The sequence below is a fragment of the Rhinolophus hipposideros genome (genome assembly GCF_964194185.1).
Source record: "Rhinolophus hipposideros genome assembly, chromosome: 18".
Classification (NCBI taxonomy): domain Eukaryota; kingdom Metazoa; phylum Chordata; class Mammalia; order Chiroptera; family Rhinolophidae; genus Rhinolophus; species Rhinolophus hipposideros.
Window position 1 is genome coordinate 42,676,312 of NC_138064.1, and position 20,871 is coordinate 42,697,182.

General features: G+C 32.5%; 2 protein-coding genes across 2 annotated transcripts in view; both read left to right on the plus strand.

The window, feature by feature from the left end:
* The window catches only part of LOC308510431 (cadherin-related family member 4-like), a gene marked incomplete at both ends in the record, with an annotated part of 118,807 nt that overhangs the window by 55,911 nt on the left and 42,025 nt on the right, over positions 1-20,871 (plus strand). The window contains 7 exons of the mRNA XM_081079717.1: positions 881-993; positions 1,684-1,829; positions 8,726-8,906; positions 11,780-11,936; positions 18,335-18,440; positions 19,194-19,415; positions 19,854-19,999. Coding sequence (XP_080935843.1) covers positions 881-993; positions 1,684-1,829; positions 8,726-8,906; positions 11,780-11,936; positions 18,335-18,440; positions 19,194-19,415; positions 19,854-19,999 — 1,071 coding nt within the window. The remainder of the gene's footprint in view (positions 1-880; positions 994-1,683; positions 1,830-8,725; positions 8,907-11,779; positions 11,937-18,334; positions 18,441-19,193; positions 19,416-19,853; positions 20,000-20,871) is intronic.
* LOC308510459 (riboflavin kinase-like) lies at positions 6,625-7,089 on the plus strand (the record flags this gene model as incomplete). Its single annotated transcript, XM_081079730.1, is given in 3 exon segments — positions 6,625-6,822; positions 6,826-6,831; positions 6,835-7,089. Coding segments are annotated over 3 exon segments (459 nt in total).

The following is a 20,871-nucleotide window of genomic DNA, read 5'->3' on the forward strand; positions in this document are numbered from 1 at the left end:
TGTAATTATTACTCAGGGAAAGAAAAATATATATATATATATAATATATATTAAATATATATTATATATAAATATATAAAATATATATATATATTTTTTTCCTTTTCCTGAGTAATAATTTACTTCAGAGGTAATATGTTTTTGGTTAAATGACATTTTAGTTGAATATTTCTTATAATGTTTAGTTTCTTCTTAGTTATTAGAAATATTCCTAAAATAGAAGGCTCAATAAAGTACAATCTCATAGAATTAAAATTACTTTGAAGTGCTTTTTGTTTATACACATAATGTACTTACTGAAGAATTTAATAAAATAAAAATTAAAATAACTATTTGACTTCATCCAACTTACTAGCTATTACCATATTGACAACATTTCTTATTCATTTGCACAATGGAATATCAACATTTAAGATGAAAGTTGACAACTTTTTTGAGGTTTCTAAAGTATCCATGATTTTTCAGTTTTTTTTCAAAAGTAAAATAGTGTTTAGTTTTACATATTTTTTTTTCCCCTAACCGGTGAAACTTAAGTTACTCTTTCAGTTTGGTATTTCAACAAATTTAAATTGACTATGATGCTTTAAATGTGGCATACCAAAACCAGTGTTTAAAAATATGGTCAAAGTTCCATAACAATTGGTAGATAGCATTAATCACAGAAATCTGGTTAAGAATACAAAATATATTCCTCTCGACAAATGACCTGAAGATGTTTTGGAAATGGATCTACATGTTTATGCTTGCAACTTTTTTAAGTGTTTTCCAATTTTATTTTTAAAGCGTTTTTATTTGTTTGTTTTTTAATGTAAACAGAATTTGCATATTTTGCATATTTTAAGCACTCAAAAAATATTCTGTCTTCTCGTATTTATTTTAGCATTTCCAGATAGTGGTTACTGTGAGAAACAGAGGGAACCTGTCTCTGGAGTCATGCACTGGCACCATCGCCATAAACATCAGAGATGTGAATGATGAGAGTCCTGTTATTGGGTAAGTAATAAGTGATCTAAATATTTCAAAGCTAAGATTTAACCACTGAAACTTTTTTTTACAACCGGGTAAATACAGCATTTTGATATTAGGTACTTCCTTTGCCAATGTTCTTAACAAATATTCAAAGTGACCTAGGGCTATAGTTTTTTACACACAGTGGAAGTGAACCTCAGTTATATTTTGTGCTTGAAACTACAGAAGAGTGCCCTCTTTTTTTGATGAGATAAGAATTTTAAACGATTCTATATTTCTGCTGTTTCTCTTTAATAAGTAAAATGTTGTAGAAAATGCACATTGATACAGTCATATTGCAAAATCAATGTTGCTATTTAAAAAATTGGGGCAATAAGTACTTACTGATATAAAAATATTTCCAAACACATATGAAAAATATGATTGCAACAATGTTTGTAGTATTTCATTGTCTAGATTAAACTATAATTTACTAGTGGTAGAAGGGCTACAGAAAGGGTATAGATAGGAAGAAACTTTTATCTTCACTTTATAATACAACAACATTCTCCACTATATGTAGCCATTCGTAAAGAAAAATTTCTTTTAAAGGCCAAGGGCTTGAAACTGTTACAAAATATGCATCATGTAAAATTTAAAATACTTGTTGTGTGACATAGATGAAACAAGACATTTGTTTATACTAAGTGATAAAAATTCCCTTTTGTCCTACAGATACATACCAGATGCACCTATTAATATTTATGAAAATCTGCCTGTTGGAACAAAGCTCGTCAAGTTGACAGCAACTGATAGAGACATAGGGGATTCGGTACATTATGAATTTATAGGTACACAAAAAGAATTTTCAATAAATGAAGGTAAAATAATTTTTGTATTGTTAATCATTTCATAAAATACAATGAAGTATGTTGTTCACTAGTTAAAAATAAGCCTGATTATTATTATACTAGGATAAAAGCAGCTTTAAAATATTTAGCATATTTTATATGAGGTAAAAGTGATCATTCCTTCCTTCTCAGAAGTATGGAAACAGTCTGTACAATTTGTCTGTTCCAGGGGACGCCCAAACAATTCAGACCCACAGCAGGGTTCCCTGGGATGTTAGTGTATGTTTTTTCTTTAAAAAGTGGATTTTCCCATGGAAACTAGTCACAAAAATTGAATATTTATTCTATATCATACGTTCTCATAAGCAGTTTGCATACATAATAATTTTGGGGGGATTTTAATATCCTAATTCTCATCTAACATATGAGGCCTACAGTGGACTGCTAATTTACACAAGCTTATGCAGCGAATTTGCATGACAGTACCTGTGCTTGAATTCAGTGTGCTTAATTATAATACCTGTAACTCTGACTACATTCTATATGACCAAAAGTTAGGAGCTCACGCCTTAACGACCTAGACATAAAGCAATGGGAGGGGAAAAAGAAACATTTCTCCTCTTTTTAAGAGGTGAGGTACATATGCACACATGAAAAGAGCAGGATTAAACACACACTGTGTATCACGTCAAGAGAAAGAGCCCCACTCAGGAAGTAGAATCTGAGAGACGTGAGGAAGGTGACCTGTGGATGGAAGAACGTATGGCAAGTCAGACCTTAAGCAAAGAGAGAAGGGTGCACAAGACAGTAGTGAGGAGAAGGGAATAGCAGCAGAAATAGAAGATTAGCTACATATAGAGGGATTCATAAAACAACTGTTTTAAAAATAAATGAATGCTAGTTTCTCCTGTCAGACATGCAAGGTACAAATACAGAAAATGAAAAACTTGGAATGAACAAGATGAGCATGAATTAACATTGAAGATATTAGCATAAACTTAAGTTTTTGATTATATGTATGTGTGTAGGAGGATGTACAAAGTTTCTAATTTTGTACAGAAACTACAAAATTAGTTTCTGTAGTTATATTTATTGGCTGGAGGATATCTGGAGGATGACACCAGAATAGCAACGAGCACAACGAGTGCCCGGATACTGACTTCTAAATACCATTTGCCCTGTAAGAGCTCCTTAAAGAAATGGCTGTTTTTGAGGTAACAGGAGTTAAAAATACAATATAAGCTTGACATATCTTGTGACAGAAAGCAGGAAGATGTTCAAAGAATGAGGAGGGTATGTTAAGAAGACATAGAAATCAGCTTGAATTGGCTGCCTCTAGCCAATTCAATGGCAGTTTGAAAATCAAAATGAATATCAATAGTTGCAAGTTATAACCCATGATCTAAAATAGTACACCATGAGTCCACAGAGATAGAAATACATACATAAATTATTAGTTTGATGGGAAACATGATGTTTACATATTTTCATACTACCTTATCACAAAATACTAATTATTTGCAAAGAATAAAATTTTAACTGTGAAGTGGAAAAAACTAGAAGACATTATCTTAATCAGGAATTAAAGTGGACATCACCAGTATCCAGACAAATTAATAGCATGCAAAGAAAACATTGTATAACTTCTGTGATATGTAATACCAAACTACATAAATCAAATCGTATTGTGAACAAATACTAGGCACATCTGATTGCAGGAGAATTCTCCAAAAAAACGGTCATAAACCTCAAGGGGAGGTTGAAGGACTTTCCAGTATAAGGAGACTAAGGAAACCTGACAATGTGTGATTCTGAACTGGATCATTTTACTATAAAAATATTATTGAAACTATTGGTGAACCTTGAAAGGAGGTCTCAGTATTAGATGTATCGATGTTAACTTCTGGGTTGTGTTGTTTTTATTGTGGTAATATTGGAAAATACTCTCACAAAATATACATTAAAGTATTTGGACATGATAGACATCAGGTCAGGAACTTGTTCTCAAATGGTTCAGGAAAATAATTTTTCCACATGTTTGCAATTATTTAAAACATTGAATAACTAGAAAGACTGATAAATAGAAATGAATAAAGAACAAAAATACGATAGATGTAGAATGTAGGCAGAGAGGAGGCAATACTTTAAATCATATTTTTAAAAATCCCGAATAAGCAAACAAAAGTAATGGGACATAACAAATACTAAAAAGCATCTCTGAAGAAAATGTTCTTAATATAAAACAAGGTTTGAGGCTACATATTAAAAAAGGCAAACTAGGATTCTGGAAAACCAATATATGGCTGATGCCTAGAGACATATTCTAGTAAACTATTATATATTAACAACAACAAAAAGTGAGCCGTTTAGTAAAAAGATTAACTCATTTATATAAGAGTGGTAATCAAATTTTAAACAGACTTTTTAAACACTTTTTCTACAAGATAAGGGAATAACATATTTAGGAACTCAAGGACATAAAATGTGACTTAAATTTAACCATTAGCTCATGGTTAAAGAAAACAGGTAAATTTTTAGGAACATGAAAGCACTCAGAATATATTGTTCCTGAGTTCTTCGTAAGGAAGTCGCTAGAAAATGCACTACAGACAACCAAGGTAAATGAAGAGGTATCAGTATAAGAAATAATGGTGAGAATTAAATATATTTTTACAACTAAAACTAATGTTTTTAAAGGACAGAGTATATTATACATGAAGGCTACATGCTCTGCAAATATAGATAAGTTATTTTAAAAGTAACTCAATTAAAATATTACCAGTTTTTAATTTTATTGACTTTTATTGTTGTTTTTGTTTTTTACTTTGCATATAACTCCCGTACAGGAGCCTCACCCTGCCTAGAGCTGGAGGAAAAGAAAGTATTTATAGTGGTAAAAAAAAATTGGAACAGAAGAGCAGTGAGGAGAAGCTAATCCCCGTAGATATTAAAACACATTACAAAGCCTCTGAATGGCAAATTGTGTGATACCAACAAATGATTGTACAGATAGATCTATCAAACAGAATATAAAATCTTGATAAAAGTTCCAAATAATCAGGCAAATGTAGTATTCAGTGAAGGTACAGAAAAGATTGACATTTTAATAAATGATGTAATAACTGGATAGTATTAGGAAAAATAAAACAGTTTTTATACTGTACACCAGAAAAAATCAAATAAATAATTTTTTGAAAGGCAACCATAACCATAATAGAAGAAAATATGAATGAATTTCTTTATAAACCTAGGAGTAGGGAAAACTTCTATAACTCACAATTCAGAAACCATATGTTTCTGAATTGATGAATGTGACATAATCATTATATCATCATCATCATCATCATCGTCGTCGTCATCATCACCATCACAACAACAATTTTGTGGCAGATAAACAAAGTCACCCGAAGCAAAGTAAAAATACACGTGAGAAACTGGAAAATATCTGCATATTAGAAGAAATAAAGGCAACAATCACATATGAAAATAGACTGAAGATAAGAATCAACAATTTAGGGGAGTTGCAAATGACTCTCAACCATAAGAAAAGATGCTCAATCTTGCTCATAATAAAATTGAAAGTGAACATAATGTTACATGATCAAACGTTTTAAACAATCACAAACATGTGGAAACGTGTTTTTTTCCTGAACCATTTGAGAGTAAGTTTCTGACCCGATGTCCATCATCTCCAAACACTTTAATGTACATTAAGCTGCATAGATCAGGAAATTCTTTCATAGGAGGGTCATGGTGAGTGGGAGTGACAGATGCACAGTGAGGCCAAAGCTGAGTGTTGAAGGGTGAGCACGGTAAATCAAGGCAGAGAAGATGGGGCTGGCTATGGGGGAGAGGGGAGAGGAAGGTGTGCTGGCAAATGAAATGTAAGCGGAAAGGCTGCTTCTAACCTATGATACTAGCAAAATATCATGGTTGACAATATCTTCTGTTGGTGAGGCCGTAGGAAAACAGGTCTCATAGACTGCTGGTGAGAATGAAAAATACTATGACCTCACTGAGAAAAATCTGGCAGAATATAGAAAAATTGCATAAATGTTTACACTTTAACTCTAATCCCATCTAATAAAATATCTCAAATACACTGGCAAAAATATAAAAAGATATATGCACGTGATAGTCATTGTAAAATTATTTAATAGCAAGATTGAAAATATCCATATACCTAGGCCATGGAATAATACGTACCTAGAAAAATAAATGAGGTACCTCTCCATATTATTATGTAATGATTTCCAAAATATGTTGGGAGGAAATGTGGAGAAAAGTGTGCATAGTGTGTTACCATTTAATCTTATTATTAAATGTATTATGTAATGATCCATAGCATTATATAATGATCTCCAAAATATATTGGGGGGAAATGTGGAGAAAAGTGTGCATAGTGTGGTACTATTTAATTGATTAAGGAAGGAACACAAAAGTTTGTAACAAATTTTTTAAAAAATTTGGAAAACCTCATAGATTAAGGCGAGTTAAGCGGTATTAACCAATTACAAAGTATGGACTTTGCTTAGACGACGACTTGAAAAGCAACTAAACTTCATAAACCAATTCAAGAAATTTGATCATTACTGGATATACAACTATGCTAGGGAATTAATGTGATGTTTTTAGGTATGTACTTATATCATTGCTATATTTTAAAAGAAGAGTATTTTGCCTTTAAGAATAGATAAGAAAAGGCTCCCACCTCTGCCCCCAGGATGGTCCGGGGGTCCAGAGGTCCGGGCACCGCCTGAATGGTGGCTCTGCGGGACCTGCGGACCTGACCGGGCCACAGCCCAAACCCGGAGAGGACCGCGTCATGAGGCACCCGCCTTACTCAGGTCACAGTCAGGTGGTACAGAGCTTTGGCCACGCCTCCAAGGAGCTAGGCATCCCAACAGCTACCTTTGCTGAACAAATAGTAGATAATCTTCCAGCTGATGTATCCACTGACATTTATTATGGTTGGGCTAGTGCTGGAAGTGGAGATGTCCATAAGTTGGTGGTAAGCATAGGATAGAACCCGTAGTGCAAGAATGCAAAGAAGTCCATGGAGACTCACATCATGCATACCTTCAAAGAGGACTTCTATGGGGAAATCTTCAACGTGGCCATCGTTGGCTACCTCAGATCAGTAAAGAACTTTGATTCGTTAGAGTCACTTATTTCAGCAATTCAAGGTGATATTGAGGAAGCTGAGAAACCACTAGATTGGCCAGAACATTTGAAACTCGAAGACAATTTCTTCCAGGTTTCTAAGAGTAATATAATAAATGGCCACTGATGAAAAATCACCTTATTTATTCATTCATTGTTTTCTAGTATTTTACTGCTCACAACTATGCAGTTTCATCTTGGTTATGTTGTAAAAATCAAACATTTTCCTACAGCTGTGAATTAGTTTAAACAGTACAATGTAGTTACCTTATTATACTTCAACTGTTCAATTAAACCCATCATGGTGCACTAGTAAAAAGATTCATTTTAAAAATCAAGATTCTTTTTATGTAATATGTTGATTAGAATTTACCACTAGAATGGTCTTACATATCTTGTAATGGAAATGAAATGTATATAGATATGGGTAAAAAAGCAAGTCACTAGTTTGAGATGAAAACAATTCGCATGGTAAAGTACTAGTAGATAGGTACTTGTACAGCATGTGCTGATAAACAGAGAAAGCTTACAAAAGCAAATGAATTAAATAGAGGTTTGATAGTTTATGTAAACTTAAGGGGGGAAATTCATACTTTGTATTTTTGATATTTTGTGCAATAATATAGCACAGACATGAAAACTTGTTAAATTTTCATTAGTCATTTCCTTTATGAGATCAAATCATTGTATTGTGTTCATTTTTGTTATAGCTGCCTAAGTTCCAATTGGTTTAGACTGTATATGCCTATTTTTTGTTTTTTGGTCTGTCTTTTAAAACATTAAAATTAGTGTTTTTTGGATAAAAAAGAATAGGTAAGAAAATAATTACAAATGAAATATGTTGTTTGGGATTTTCTTTAAAACAATTCAGGAAGGGGATCAAGTATGTGATACTATAGATGAAACAAAATTAGCCATGTATTGTAATCATTGAAATTAGTGATGTATACATGGTGGTTTATTGTATTATTCTCTTGGATTTGTACATGTAAATGTTTTAGATAAAATTGTTTTATTCAGGAAAGTATATGTCCCATCCTAATAAGAGTATATAGTTGGTTTTCAACTGCAAGAAACTATGCTATTAAAATAACATAATTTTAAAAGTGTATGAAATGGTAAAGATATTAAAAATTTCTCTCGTTGCCGTCACTCCACTTTTGTTGCCCCACCCCAGATACACATGTACAATCAGCCAGAATATATGTTTATGAATTCTACCTGCTAAATAAAAACTAAAATCCTCTCTTTCCATCACTTTTGGAATTAAATATCTCACCCAGTCTTCAGTGTTGCAATTTACTTTTCTCAAAATGCTCTGCTCTTGCATATATTCTTTCCCTTCCATTGCTGTTCTATCTGCCTGGAGTGTCCATCTCATTTCTTCATCTTCTTTGGCTTCCCTTTGCCATACTCCCTCCTTGCAACCTCCTCTCCATCCCTATCTTCTCTGCCTTGGTTTTGCACGCTCATTTTTCAACACTGAACCCAGGCTTTACAGTGCACTCCTCACCCCCGCCCCCCATGACCCTCCTATGAAATATTTTCTGAGCTATGCCATTTAGGAGGTTTCTTTCTTCCCTGTCACTAACCATTCCCTACAGATCCTCAGTGATGGCTAGATTATGAGCTTCATCAGGCCAGCCACTGTGATATGTGCTGTATAATTTATCCCTAGCACTATTTTATCCATGTAATTTTTTGAATTCATAATGTATTCATCTTGTGAATGTTGAGCTAATTTGCATTTGTCTACCTTTTAGACTCAGGAGAAGTCACAATCGCCTATCCTTTGGATTATGAAGATGCAGCCATCCCCCATTCTTGGGTTCTAAATTTTAGAGCTTATGACAATAAACGAGTGCATTCCACAACTGGAACCCTAACAGTGATTCTACAAGATATTAATGACAATCCACCTCACTGCACTCAGGATATTTACGTGTAAGTTTCATAGCCAGTGTGTCCTTCTATTTTGGCATAGAGAGAAAAAGAGAAAAGTAAATGGGCAACCAACCTACCATTTCTGGAATGAATAGTAAGCACCTGCTATATTCCTTCCTTAACTATATTTTAAACAATTTGCAGCTTTTCTTTTTTTTTTCTCTCTGATGCAATTGGATGTGCTTTATTTTGTTTCAAAAAATTATAAAAATGAAAGTTAGAAAGGATCCCAAAGGATGATTTTTGTCTAAGCCCTTGCTTTCAGGGGCCTGACAGCTATCACATTATTAAAAGTTATATATTTGTAAATATAGCAAAATTATTCATTAAATTTTTTATTGCTATTAAAGACAGCTTCAAAGCCACATGCAAACTTACATTCCTTTCTGTGCCTTTTTAATTACATAGAGATTTAAAAATGCAGATTGTTATTAGTATTATATAAATGGGGTATCAAATCTGTAAGATTTCATTTACTTAAAAAGTTTGCATAGCGAATTAGTAGTGAACTAGATCCTAAAACCTAAATTCCCTGATCTTTAGTACATTTTTCTCTATAGACTACCCGAATGCTCAGAGAATTCTTAACGTAGCCTGGGAATACTCTGATAACAAACTCTTCTTTGGTATTCTAGTTATATCTCATTCCAACGGTGTATGTAACACTCCATTCCTGAAGAAAACCATATAAATGCATGCTTTATATCATCGGGCAACAGAACAATCTAGATGGAGCTAAAATCAACTACATGGAGTAGAACTTTGATAGTCCCGCAAGTTGAGCAATGACAGCTCCAGCTTAATCAGAATTTTCACTTGCATAGCAAATGTTTTATACAATGCCATAAAAGTGTTTTTGGTAGTCTGCTCTTGAATAACTTAACTCCCACTTGAAACAACATTTTATGACTATTATTGCAGGCATATATTCGATCACTTTGTGGTTACAAAACATAGTCCAAAATCCACATATAGAAACACTGCCATTGCTCTGTTGCACTTCAAAAATTGACTTTTAGTTTGCAATCTTTTTGCCAGAGATAATGTTTTACTAAAAAAACCAAGAGGTAGAAATAATAAACATTAATTCTCTAGCCACTCCAATTGTAGTTGGCTCTCCCTTTCTATTTCAGCTAGTAGTCTACAGATTCTTATTGGAGGAATATTAGAAGTTCGATTTCTAGAACATTCTTTTTGTTAACAAATTAGACTATTCACATTTTATTCCACTATTTTTTTCAATCTTATGGTATTTTAAGTAATTAAAATGGGAACTATTTTAAAATAAAAAAAATAATTACAATCATAAATGTCTTTTTTGGTCAGGAAACTTAACACTAATTGCTATAACAAAAAATAAAATGTAAAAAAATCAGTGGCTAAACCCAATAAGCATTTCTCCGTCCCTTATGCAAAGACAATGAAAGTTGGTTTGCTCTACTAAGTGGCACTCCTCTATACTATGACTGAGGGGACGCAGTTTATTGGATCCTCTCGCTTTGCGATATTGCTGCCTTGTGCTTTCAACCACATGTAGAGATCAGAGAGAGTAAACATATATGGTAGGTGCCCCAAATATTTAATTTCCTTGCCTAGACTGATTCGTATCTTTGCACTTACATTTCATTTGCCGCCACTCACTTTTCTCTCCCTCCCCTCATTAGCCAGCTGTGAAATGTGTAGGGAAACTGGGATATAGAGAGAGTGCCCCCAAAAAATATATACACATTTTTAAAAAGCTAAAAAACTGTATTAACTGTAATACTCAATATACACTGATAACAAAAGAATAATACAAGTCACATTTGACTTGTGCAATTACAAGAAGTGCTCAAAGTGGTTACCATCTGTGTCCAGACACTTCTGATTTTGATGAACTACTGCTTGAGTATAGATAACATCTCTTTAAATGTGCAAACATTTTTTTTGGCACCCCTGGTATAGAGAGGCAAATGAATATTGGTTAAAATTAATAGTCGCCGCTATTAAGTAGATTTAATAGACAATCAGTAGTAGGACAACTAACTGTAGCTTGAGCTATGCATGGAGATCAATCCATTAATTCAAGTCCAATATTAATTTAAGAAACTTCCTATCAATAAGACAATTTTCAATACCAAGAAAACAAAGAAAATTATACTATACAGGAAGGCAAGATGTCAAGGGTTTATTCCTTTTTCTAGCCTGTATCTTTTAAATTGTCATTTAACCTCTGTAGTTTTCACTTTATTTATAAAGTGGGGTAAATAATAACTTATGTGCATAAAAGCAAAAGTATGGATTAAGTAATTTCAGATCACTTTTAGCTCTGAGATTTACAGATAACAATTGTTATTTGAGGTACAAACTGCCATTTTCCCTATCATAATATACGTGTTTCTTAATTGCATTTGCTGCTTATTAATCCAATATAACCATAGCTCATTTTTTTTAGGCCTTAGCAAGAATGCCAAACAATTTCTTATCTTTCAAAAATTTTCACTAACACTTTAATTTTATTATTGGCAGAAGTGGCTATTTAAAATCTGAGCACATTTTATTATTATTATTATTATTATTATTATTATTATTTTGGCTTTTAAAAATATTTTTTTCTTCATAGTACAATTTTTTTATTAGTTTCAGGTGTACAAAACAATGTAATAGACATTTCACACCTCAACAAGTGACAACCTTCCTCCTCCAATCAACTACCCCTCTGACAATGTCTATAGCTATTACAATTCCATTGACACTATTGCCTGTGCTGTACTTCATATCCCATGACTATACATATACATTCAGATTTTAAAACATATTTAAAATTTTTATCATCTGCATAAATCTAGATTAACATGCTATACCACCTTTTTCTCATATTTTACTCTTAACAGAATTGAAGTTCGTGAAAACATCCCAGTTGAAACTCTTTTAGTCTCTCTAACTTGTACAGATAAAGATGGAACTGTTCCCAATAACAATATCACTTATCATTTGATTAAGGATGCTTTTGCGAATGAAACCTTCACCCTCATGAACAATGAACTGAAAGTAAGTATTTTAAAGTGGCCCTGTGATTAAATTCAGATTAAAACAAAATTTTTATTATAATAAAATCCTTAATGAACTACAGTAGTTCAAATAGCTGATGGCAGAATGTGTTCTTGTATTTTTAACTGAACCTTAAAATGCCAATAAAATATCTTAATTTGGGATAAATGCTGGAATATAATTTTGGCTTCGGGAACTGAACTAGGAAGGTTATAAATTTCTTAGAACAAATGGTTCCGTAATAAAGTGCTGGCTATTCCTTTGGAATGTGTTGAAATTACTATAATTGCCATTAATAAGTATATTAAATAACTATTGAGCATTATTTAAAATACAATAAACATGCATACTTTATTACTGCATCTTGGAATACACAATAGCTTAAATATCTTACCAATTCAATAAATATAAATTTTATTTTTAGTAATTTTTGAGATCAAGTCATACTATATGTTGCTATATTCACATATTCTTAAATAGAGTAGGAAAGGTTGGAGTAAGCGTTGTGTTCAAACAGGATCTATGACTACTGTCTGGATAATATTATGATAAAAAATTGTTCATCTAACTGACTGGCTAAAACAACAGACATGGATAAGTACGATATACGAGTACATATGTAATAAGCAGTTTTTTAGCCTTGATTTGACACAATCCCTTGCAAGTGGACTCCTACCCAAGACCCAAGTTGCCTTTCACAGAAACCCCTAACACCCTGATCATTCACTGCCTCACATTCTATTATATGATAGAGGCATGCGGGATCACTTTCACAACCTTGAAACACTGTATTCTTTCAGCTCTGGCTTTTAGTCGTACTGTTCACTGTTCCACTGCTAGAAAATGCACCCTAGCTATCTTGTGCCCCCGTTACCTGCACACTTTTGCACAGCCTTCATAACTTTGTCTAGACATTACTTCTTTTAGGAAGCCATCCTGATGTTTCTTCTCCCTCCTATCTGGGTCAGGTGCTTCGCATTGTGTTTTCACAGCCTTTGTATCTCTTCCACCATAGCATCTATCAGATTTCTGTCTCCCCAGTTAGACAGGGAAAGAAAAAATCCTTTATTAAACTAGTGCTTGGCATATATTCAGTAGTTGTTAGATTTATGTTAATCAATGGGTAAGCTAATGAGCAATAAATGAACAGAATTAAACTGAAATAGTTTTATAAGACATTGACAGGATTTAGTTAACAATTTACTCCCAAATGAATCAATACCCCATTTTCACAATTCTTTGCAACTAAAATTTATTGTTAATGTGACCAGAATGTTAAAACATTTCCTCATAAACTATATACATATGTTAGTTTATATCCTGATAATGATGGAAAATAATGAAATATCAAAAAAAAATTAGGAATATGAAGATCATGGCATTGTATAGCATTTCTTTGAATCCTCTGTTCAAGCAAATTTCAATACAAATCAAACAAACACACAAAATGTATGAACAAACAACAAGAATGAATAGCTGTATTGGTTGGACCTGTTCTAATTTTGACAAAACCCATAAAACTTACCACACAAATTTCCTAAAAGTAAAATCATTGAATCAAAGGACCGCATAATGACTTTTCTATCTCTTCTGTAAATTATGAAATACTGACCTCCTTTAAACTTACTGATATATGGTATAACCCCTTTTCTTTTTTTTAAAAAAAATTATATTGTTGGAATTAGAACAATAGTATTTTTCTCAAAAGGTGATTAAGTTCAGAAAGAGTTATTAAAATGCCAACATTCTTATCTTGCTACAACAGCCAAAAAAGAGAAACCAGTTTGTAGAAGAAAAGAAACTTATACAACATGAATGCTTAGTGAGTAAAACCTTTAAGAGAACATAGAACACATTATTGGCTTTTCAACAATGTTTGAGTTTTAAACTTATAAAAGGACATAATTAAGATATTAATTAAAACAATAAAATTGAATTGTTTTTAGATAGTCAGATGTTTGCATGTTTATTATACTAAGGGGGGAAAATAAGAGTCTTAGCAGTCACTCAAAACTGGGATTTATAATAAACACCAAGAGGTTTATGTTAAAATAATGAATAAAGCTCTAATAGACTAGTAGATATCATTAACTCTGAATTTATCTTAATTCACTGAGGAGTGACCTTCACCTCAGTACTGGTGATAGCCATGTAGTTTTAATGTTGAACAATGAATTGCTATATAATAAATCCAAACTATTTCATATACTTAACTTCTTAATAAAATAATAAAACATAAATGTTGCTTTATATTAGTATTTATAATCACGTATTTTATTAAGTTACATCTCTTTAATGAGCATTGACCTGAAAAATCGCTCCAATATATTTTTATTAGTCATTTCATTTTTAATTACTATTTTATGATGTAATATTTGATATTTACAAGATAACATGAGATATTTTTAAGTTACGACACACAGCAATAAAATGAACCCTTGAACCCATCACCTCTCTTCAGAACTAGAACATTACTAACAGCTGTGCTACTACTCTTTCTCACCCCTGGGGTTGTCCTTGAATGCAACCAATATCCTGAATTTTGTATTTGTTATTATTGTTTGGGGAATTTCATAGTTTTATCATCTATATATATATTTCTGAATAATATTGTTGGTTTGCTTAGCTCTTGAGCTTTAAAAAAGTGGCATCATATCCTACCCTCAGTTTCCTGTGACTTAATTTTTTTAAATTTATGTTATGTCTCTAAGAGTCACTATGTATGGTGAATATATGTCTATTATCTATCTATCTGTCTGTCTGTCTGTCTATCTATCCACCTACCTCGTTGTTGTAGTATTCCATTATATGCCTTCATATTCCATTGTGTAACTACGAAGTCAGACAATTAAGTTCAAAAACCTAGAAAAAGTGCTATATACTTCATTGCTGAATATCACCATGGTTACCTTTGAAGTACTCCCCTTGGGAAGCTATGCACGGACACCAGCGCCTACTCCACCCATCAAAGCAATTTTGGAGCTCTTTCTGAAATGGTCACCAGAGCTGTTGTTGTTTTACCCTTGATATCCTGAAGGTCAAAAAATGTCTTCCTTTCAACATTTCCTTTATCTTCGGATAAAGAAAGGAGTCATCTGTGAGTAGGGAGGGTGTTCCAATACAGTTATTTGTTTACTGGCTAAAAACTACCTCACACACAGTGCCGTGTGAACTGGTATATTGTCATGATGCAAGAGTCATAAATCGTTGGTGAAAAGTTCAGGCCATCTAACTTTTTCATGCAGCCTTTTCAGCACTTCCAAACAGTAAACTTGGTTAACTGTTTGTCCAGTTGGTACAAATCCATAATAAATAATCCCTCTGATATCAAAAAAAAGTTAGCAATATTGTTGCAGCAAGTTCACAAACTTAATTGTCAGACCTGGTATAACTATTTTCCATTGATAGAGATTTAGATTTCCTCCTGAATTTTGTTTAAAGTTGTAATGAAAATTCTTCTGTGTTTTTCTTGGTGCCTACATGCAACACCTTATCTAGGGTTTATACTTAAGAACAAAAGTGCCTTGTCATAGTGTATGTAAATGGTCAACTACATAAGGTATCATCATGCACCTCATAACAACATTTCAGTCAACGACGAACCACATATATGACAGTGGTCCCATATTATAATGGAGCTGAAAAATTCCTATCACCCAGTGGCATCGTAGCCATCATAACATCACAATGCAATGCATTTACACAGGTGTCTGTGGTGATACTGGTGTAAACAAACCTACTGCACTGCCAGTCGTATAAAAGTATAGCACATACAATTACATACAGTACATAATACTTGATAATTGTAATAAATTAAAATAATACTGTTTATGAATTAAGTATACTATAGCTTTTATTATTTTTTAGAGTATACTTTTTTAATTATTACAAAAATTGCTGTAAAAACAGGAGGCCATTGCGCTGACAGCAGCCTTACACATCTAGTGTTTAAAGCATCTCTTGATTGCATCATTTTCTCTTGTGCCTGGTTTTAGTCTCGTGTTTTGTTCATGGTCTCTAAGTGTAATGTAGTAAGTGTAGTGCCGAGTTATTTTCTGAAGTCGTTGCGTTGCATTACACTCTCACCAGCAATGTGCAAGCATTGCTCTTGATCAGTATCTTCATTATGATACCTGGTTCGTACACACTGTAACATTCTTTTGCCTGATTAGTAACAAGGTATCATATCTTTTCATATATTCACCAATTGTGTGAAAAAACATGAAATATTTATGTGTCCTTTGGGTAAAAAACAGAAATGTGTATTTGTCCATTCTTGTTTTGTTTGTTTTCCCTATTGATTTGTATGATACATTCTCATGTTGTGGAAAATATCCTACATTTTCCTGAAAATATTTTAACAAGTGGCCTTTCATATTTATGTTTTCAAAAACACAAGTGAACTAACTTTGTGATTTGGAGTAAAGGAGGAATTCAATTGATTTTTTTTTTTTTTATCCTCTGTAATACCAACTCGCACAGTTTTATTTCTATGGTGACTTACAATGCCTTCTCTGACACATATCAAATTTTTGTGTATGTTTCTGTCTGACTCTGGTTATTGTTTTGTCGTAGTTGTTTTCAATGCTCAATTCATTTCTACTTTTTCCATATTATTTAAATGTAAATAGGATGAGAGAAGATAAATTAACAGTAGCTCTACCAGTGTTAATTATTAACTTCTTGACTAATGTCTGATTCATCAGTGTTCTTCATGTTGCCTCTCTTTATCTACATTTAGAGTAGATACAGTAGATTACAGAATTATAGGGTTGAAAACTACTTTAGAGATCACCTAATATTCTACCTCATTCACACGGAAACTATTTTTTCCCATTTGACTATTTACAATTCCCAATTTTTATAATCCTTGGTACACTGTAGAATTTTAAGAAAACCATGCTATTCACCTATGTTTTTCTGCAGCAACTTGTCCCCTGGTTGTCACACATAACTTCCCTCCCTAATAGGTGTTGGCTAATTTTAAGGAAAATAGTTAATGTGCGTGTGGCCAAGGCAAAGAAAGAACCTCAAAAGAACGAGACAGCACGCAATTACATTCCTTCCACTCCTCTTGGATTGCCTCAGACGATTCTAGTGATGGCCACCCTGAGGATTGTGTGATTATGCATGAGCTGTGAAGGGGGAGATCTTAACATCGCCCTTTGTATTTAACATTATGAAAGACCCTGAATGCATCATGCTTGCCCTGCAATCTTTCCCAGGAGAGTAAAGTGAAAGAACAGAAATATGAGATGCCTTGACCTCTCTCACAGACTGGATCTCAAATTCTGTTTTTGAATGATTTCAAAGCCTACAATTTAAAGCTTGCTTCTGAGAGATCATTTCTGCTAATTCTAACTTGTACCTAACTCATATTTTTAAAATACAAATAATTTCGTGACAACTACTTTTACAAATCTTAAATATACAACAGAACTGCTATTTATGAATGGAAAGACAATCTATGGCAAAGAAGTCAGTGTGGACAAATGCATATCAAATACGTAACCCTAGTTTTCCTCCTAGTATACTTTTATAATATGAGGTAATAATTACAAAATGCCAGACTATACAGTAATATTATCTTAATTTTTGCAATAAATTTATAGTTTATATATTGTAAAACATTGCTTTCCAATGTGGAAACCATTAGTTACATGGGCTTTTGAGCACCTGAAATGTGGCTTGCCTGAATTGTGATAGGCTGCAAGTGTGAAATAAGCAATGGATTTTAGAGAATTAGCATGAACAAAGAAATGAAAACATCATCAATATTTTTTGGTGCTGATTACATGTTTAAATGATAGTATTTTGGATATGTTTAAGTAAAATACTTTATTAAAATTAATTTTACTTTTTTAATTTGCTTTCAAAAAATGTGACTAATAGAACTTCCAGTACAATGTTGAAAAGGCGTAGTGATATGGGACACCCTTGCCTTGTACCTGGTCTTAGTGAGAAAGCTTCGAGTTTTTCACTATGAAGTGTAATGCTAGCTGTAGATTTTTTTTTTTTGTACTCGTAGATTATCTTTTTTGAGGATGTTCTTCTCCAGTCCTAGTTTACTGAGAGTTATTACCGTGATCATGAATGGATGTTGGACTTAGTCATATGCTTTTTCTGCATTTATTGATATAATCATGTGATTTTCCTTCTTTAGGCTGTTAATGTGATGTTCATGTCACTACTTGAAATGGTAAAATTTCATGTGTGGCTTACATTTGTGGCTCACGTTACTACGGAATATACCTCTACTGAACTGCTATTATAGAATATTCTTTTTATTTTTTTTTTACCAAAGGTTTCAAAAGTCTTGGTTTTAGATTAACATAGATAATAAAATAGATGTTTAATTAAAAAACAATAACCATCAATGTAATATTTTTTATTTGCAGATTGGACCTGCATATCTAGATTATGATAATGCTATTTTAGCAGGAATGCAGTTCAAATATACATTGTTTGTGAAAGTGACTGATGAAGGAAGTCCTGTACTATCAAGTAAGATGTTATTTCAAATATTGAAATATTCTGAGTTATATAAAATAACAAGTAATTTTAAAAATTAGTTCTTAGAAATTTATCATATTTGCAAATGTTCTGATAATCTGTTATAATAAGGCATTAAATTATTGCTCTTATATTAATTTATTTGGCACATATATACTAGCATTTTATGAAAGAAAGTCCAAATAAAAAACTAAAACATGAGTGAGAGAACTATGTAAAAATGTTTTCATTACATTGCAGCTATTTAAAGGCAATGTCAAAGTGGGACTTTTCTGAAATCTTCATTGTTTAAAAGATATTTCAGGTAATAATATATTTTGCATTAGAAAAAAACGCTAATATTCACATTATCATAGTAAATTGCACACTCTTCATACTTCTTTATTAAATTGTCATACTGAAGTATTTTAATCATATATCAATTAGGGAACAATGTCTGCTCTTGGAAACTATGATCTTTAATTCCGAATAGTAACATTTATATATAAACACATTATAAAAGGCAGTTGTTTTGACAAGTATTCAAAATCAGTTAATAGAGTGCTTTAATCCTAAACTCATTTTCAAATACTCTATAATTGAAAAGGTAATAGTTTAATAACAGAACTTCACAATATATATTTGTATAATCTACACACTTAGAATTTAATATAAAATATTGCTGTTAACTGAAAAGGAAATGTAAGAATTGTAGAAGACACCTGATCATCTCAGCTACATACGTATGCACTTTTTTCTCCATAGCAGTTATTACAATCATCATAAGGGTGAGTCGCATAAATGAATTGAATCCAGTTGGAGCTACATCAGCATTTACTTTCAATATATTTGAAAATACTCCAGTTGATACACTAGTTGGAAAAATTACATTTACAGATGCAGACTGGCCATTTGATAATATAAAATATACCATTGTTGGAGGCAACTTGGGATCACCTCCCAAATTTTACATTGAACCAGACACAGGTACTGTAAAAATGCTGATATCAAGTGGTAATAAAAATAATGAGCTTATATATGCCTATTTGGAATTCATTTTATCGAGAAACTGGTTATTGGAAAATCTTTAAAAACAACTTTCTCTTAAACTATGCAATGTTCACATTGGTTTATTAGCTGTGTCCATAAATTCTTAGTTACTGCAGGAAAAGCTTTGATCTTTGCCAAAGAGATATTCAGAAAGCCTATGAAGATGTATTTCTTCCATATACCTAAGACATCTGCCATGATTTTGCTGACAAATTACATGTTGGAAGTATGAATGTACTACCAAAGTTGATTTGTATTAGTTATATTCCATTTGTGATTACAGTGATGATTTCATTTACATTGTTTATAATTTAACGTAAATTAAAGATATTTTGTTATCCCAGGATGACAGTTCACCTTTCATTTTTGTGTCAGGAATGATAAAGCTGTTGGATTCACTAGATAGGGAAACTGAGTCACAGTACAAGATAGCTGTGAGAATAACAGACTTGGACAATGACGCTGTTCCTGACCCCCTCCGACAGAGAAGTGGTACTGCTCAGGTGACAGTCAATGTTCTGGTAAGGATGACGCACTGTTTGTAATGCCCTATCCCTTAGAAAGCATATTCTTGGGAAATAAAAACAAGGGAAAACTGTGAATGGTTAAAATTCAGTGCCCTCAGTATGTACCTAATTCAGAGAGTAACATATTGGGTTCAAAAACATTGTAAATGTAACATACAGTGATAAAATTGTCATTATATAAAAATTGATCTCTGTGATTTGTGAATCTGATCATCTCACAAATACGAACTTAGGTTAAGAGTGCTTGAAAACGAAAGCTGTATTTAAGAAGTTGTTGGAAGAATCATTCTGTTGTTACACACTCTTCCATAAACAAACAAACGTATGTTCCAAAATTTTAGGAGGTTACTCTTTGATTCTCTTAAATCTATTTCTCTGCTCCTCTGGTTGTTCTCTCCCTCCATGGAAATATATTTTTTAAATTAAAATGGTTACTAAAATTACATAGGTTTTAAGTGTACAGTTCTATAATACATCATCTATATCTCACATTGTGTGCTCACCACCCAGAGTCAGTTCTCCTTCCATCACCACATATTTGACCCCCTTTACCCTCTTCTATTATCCTCCCTCCCCCCTTACCCTCTGGTAACCATTAAACTGTTGTCTGTGTCTATGAGTTTTTGTTTCTTTATTTGTTTGTCTGTTCCTTTGTTGCTTTCAGCTTTACATCCTACATATTAAGAAATAGTTTAATATTTTTACTAGAGAAGAGTCTGAGAGATCAGCCATAGATGTTCATAAATATGATATATAGAAGCAAGAACTTGTACCTTATAAATATTTTGTAAATAATCAAAGCAAAAATATATTTGACTTGGTTTGTTTAACCCTTACATCAATGCAATTGTGTACATGATCTTACT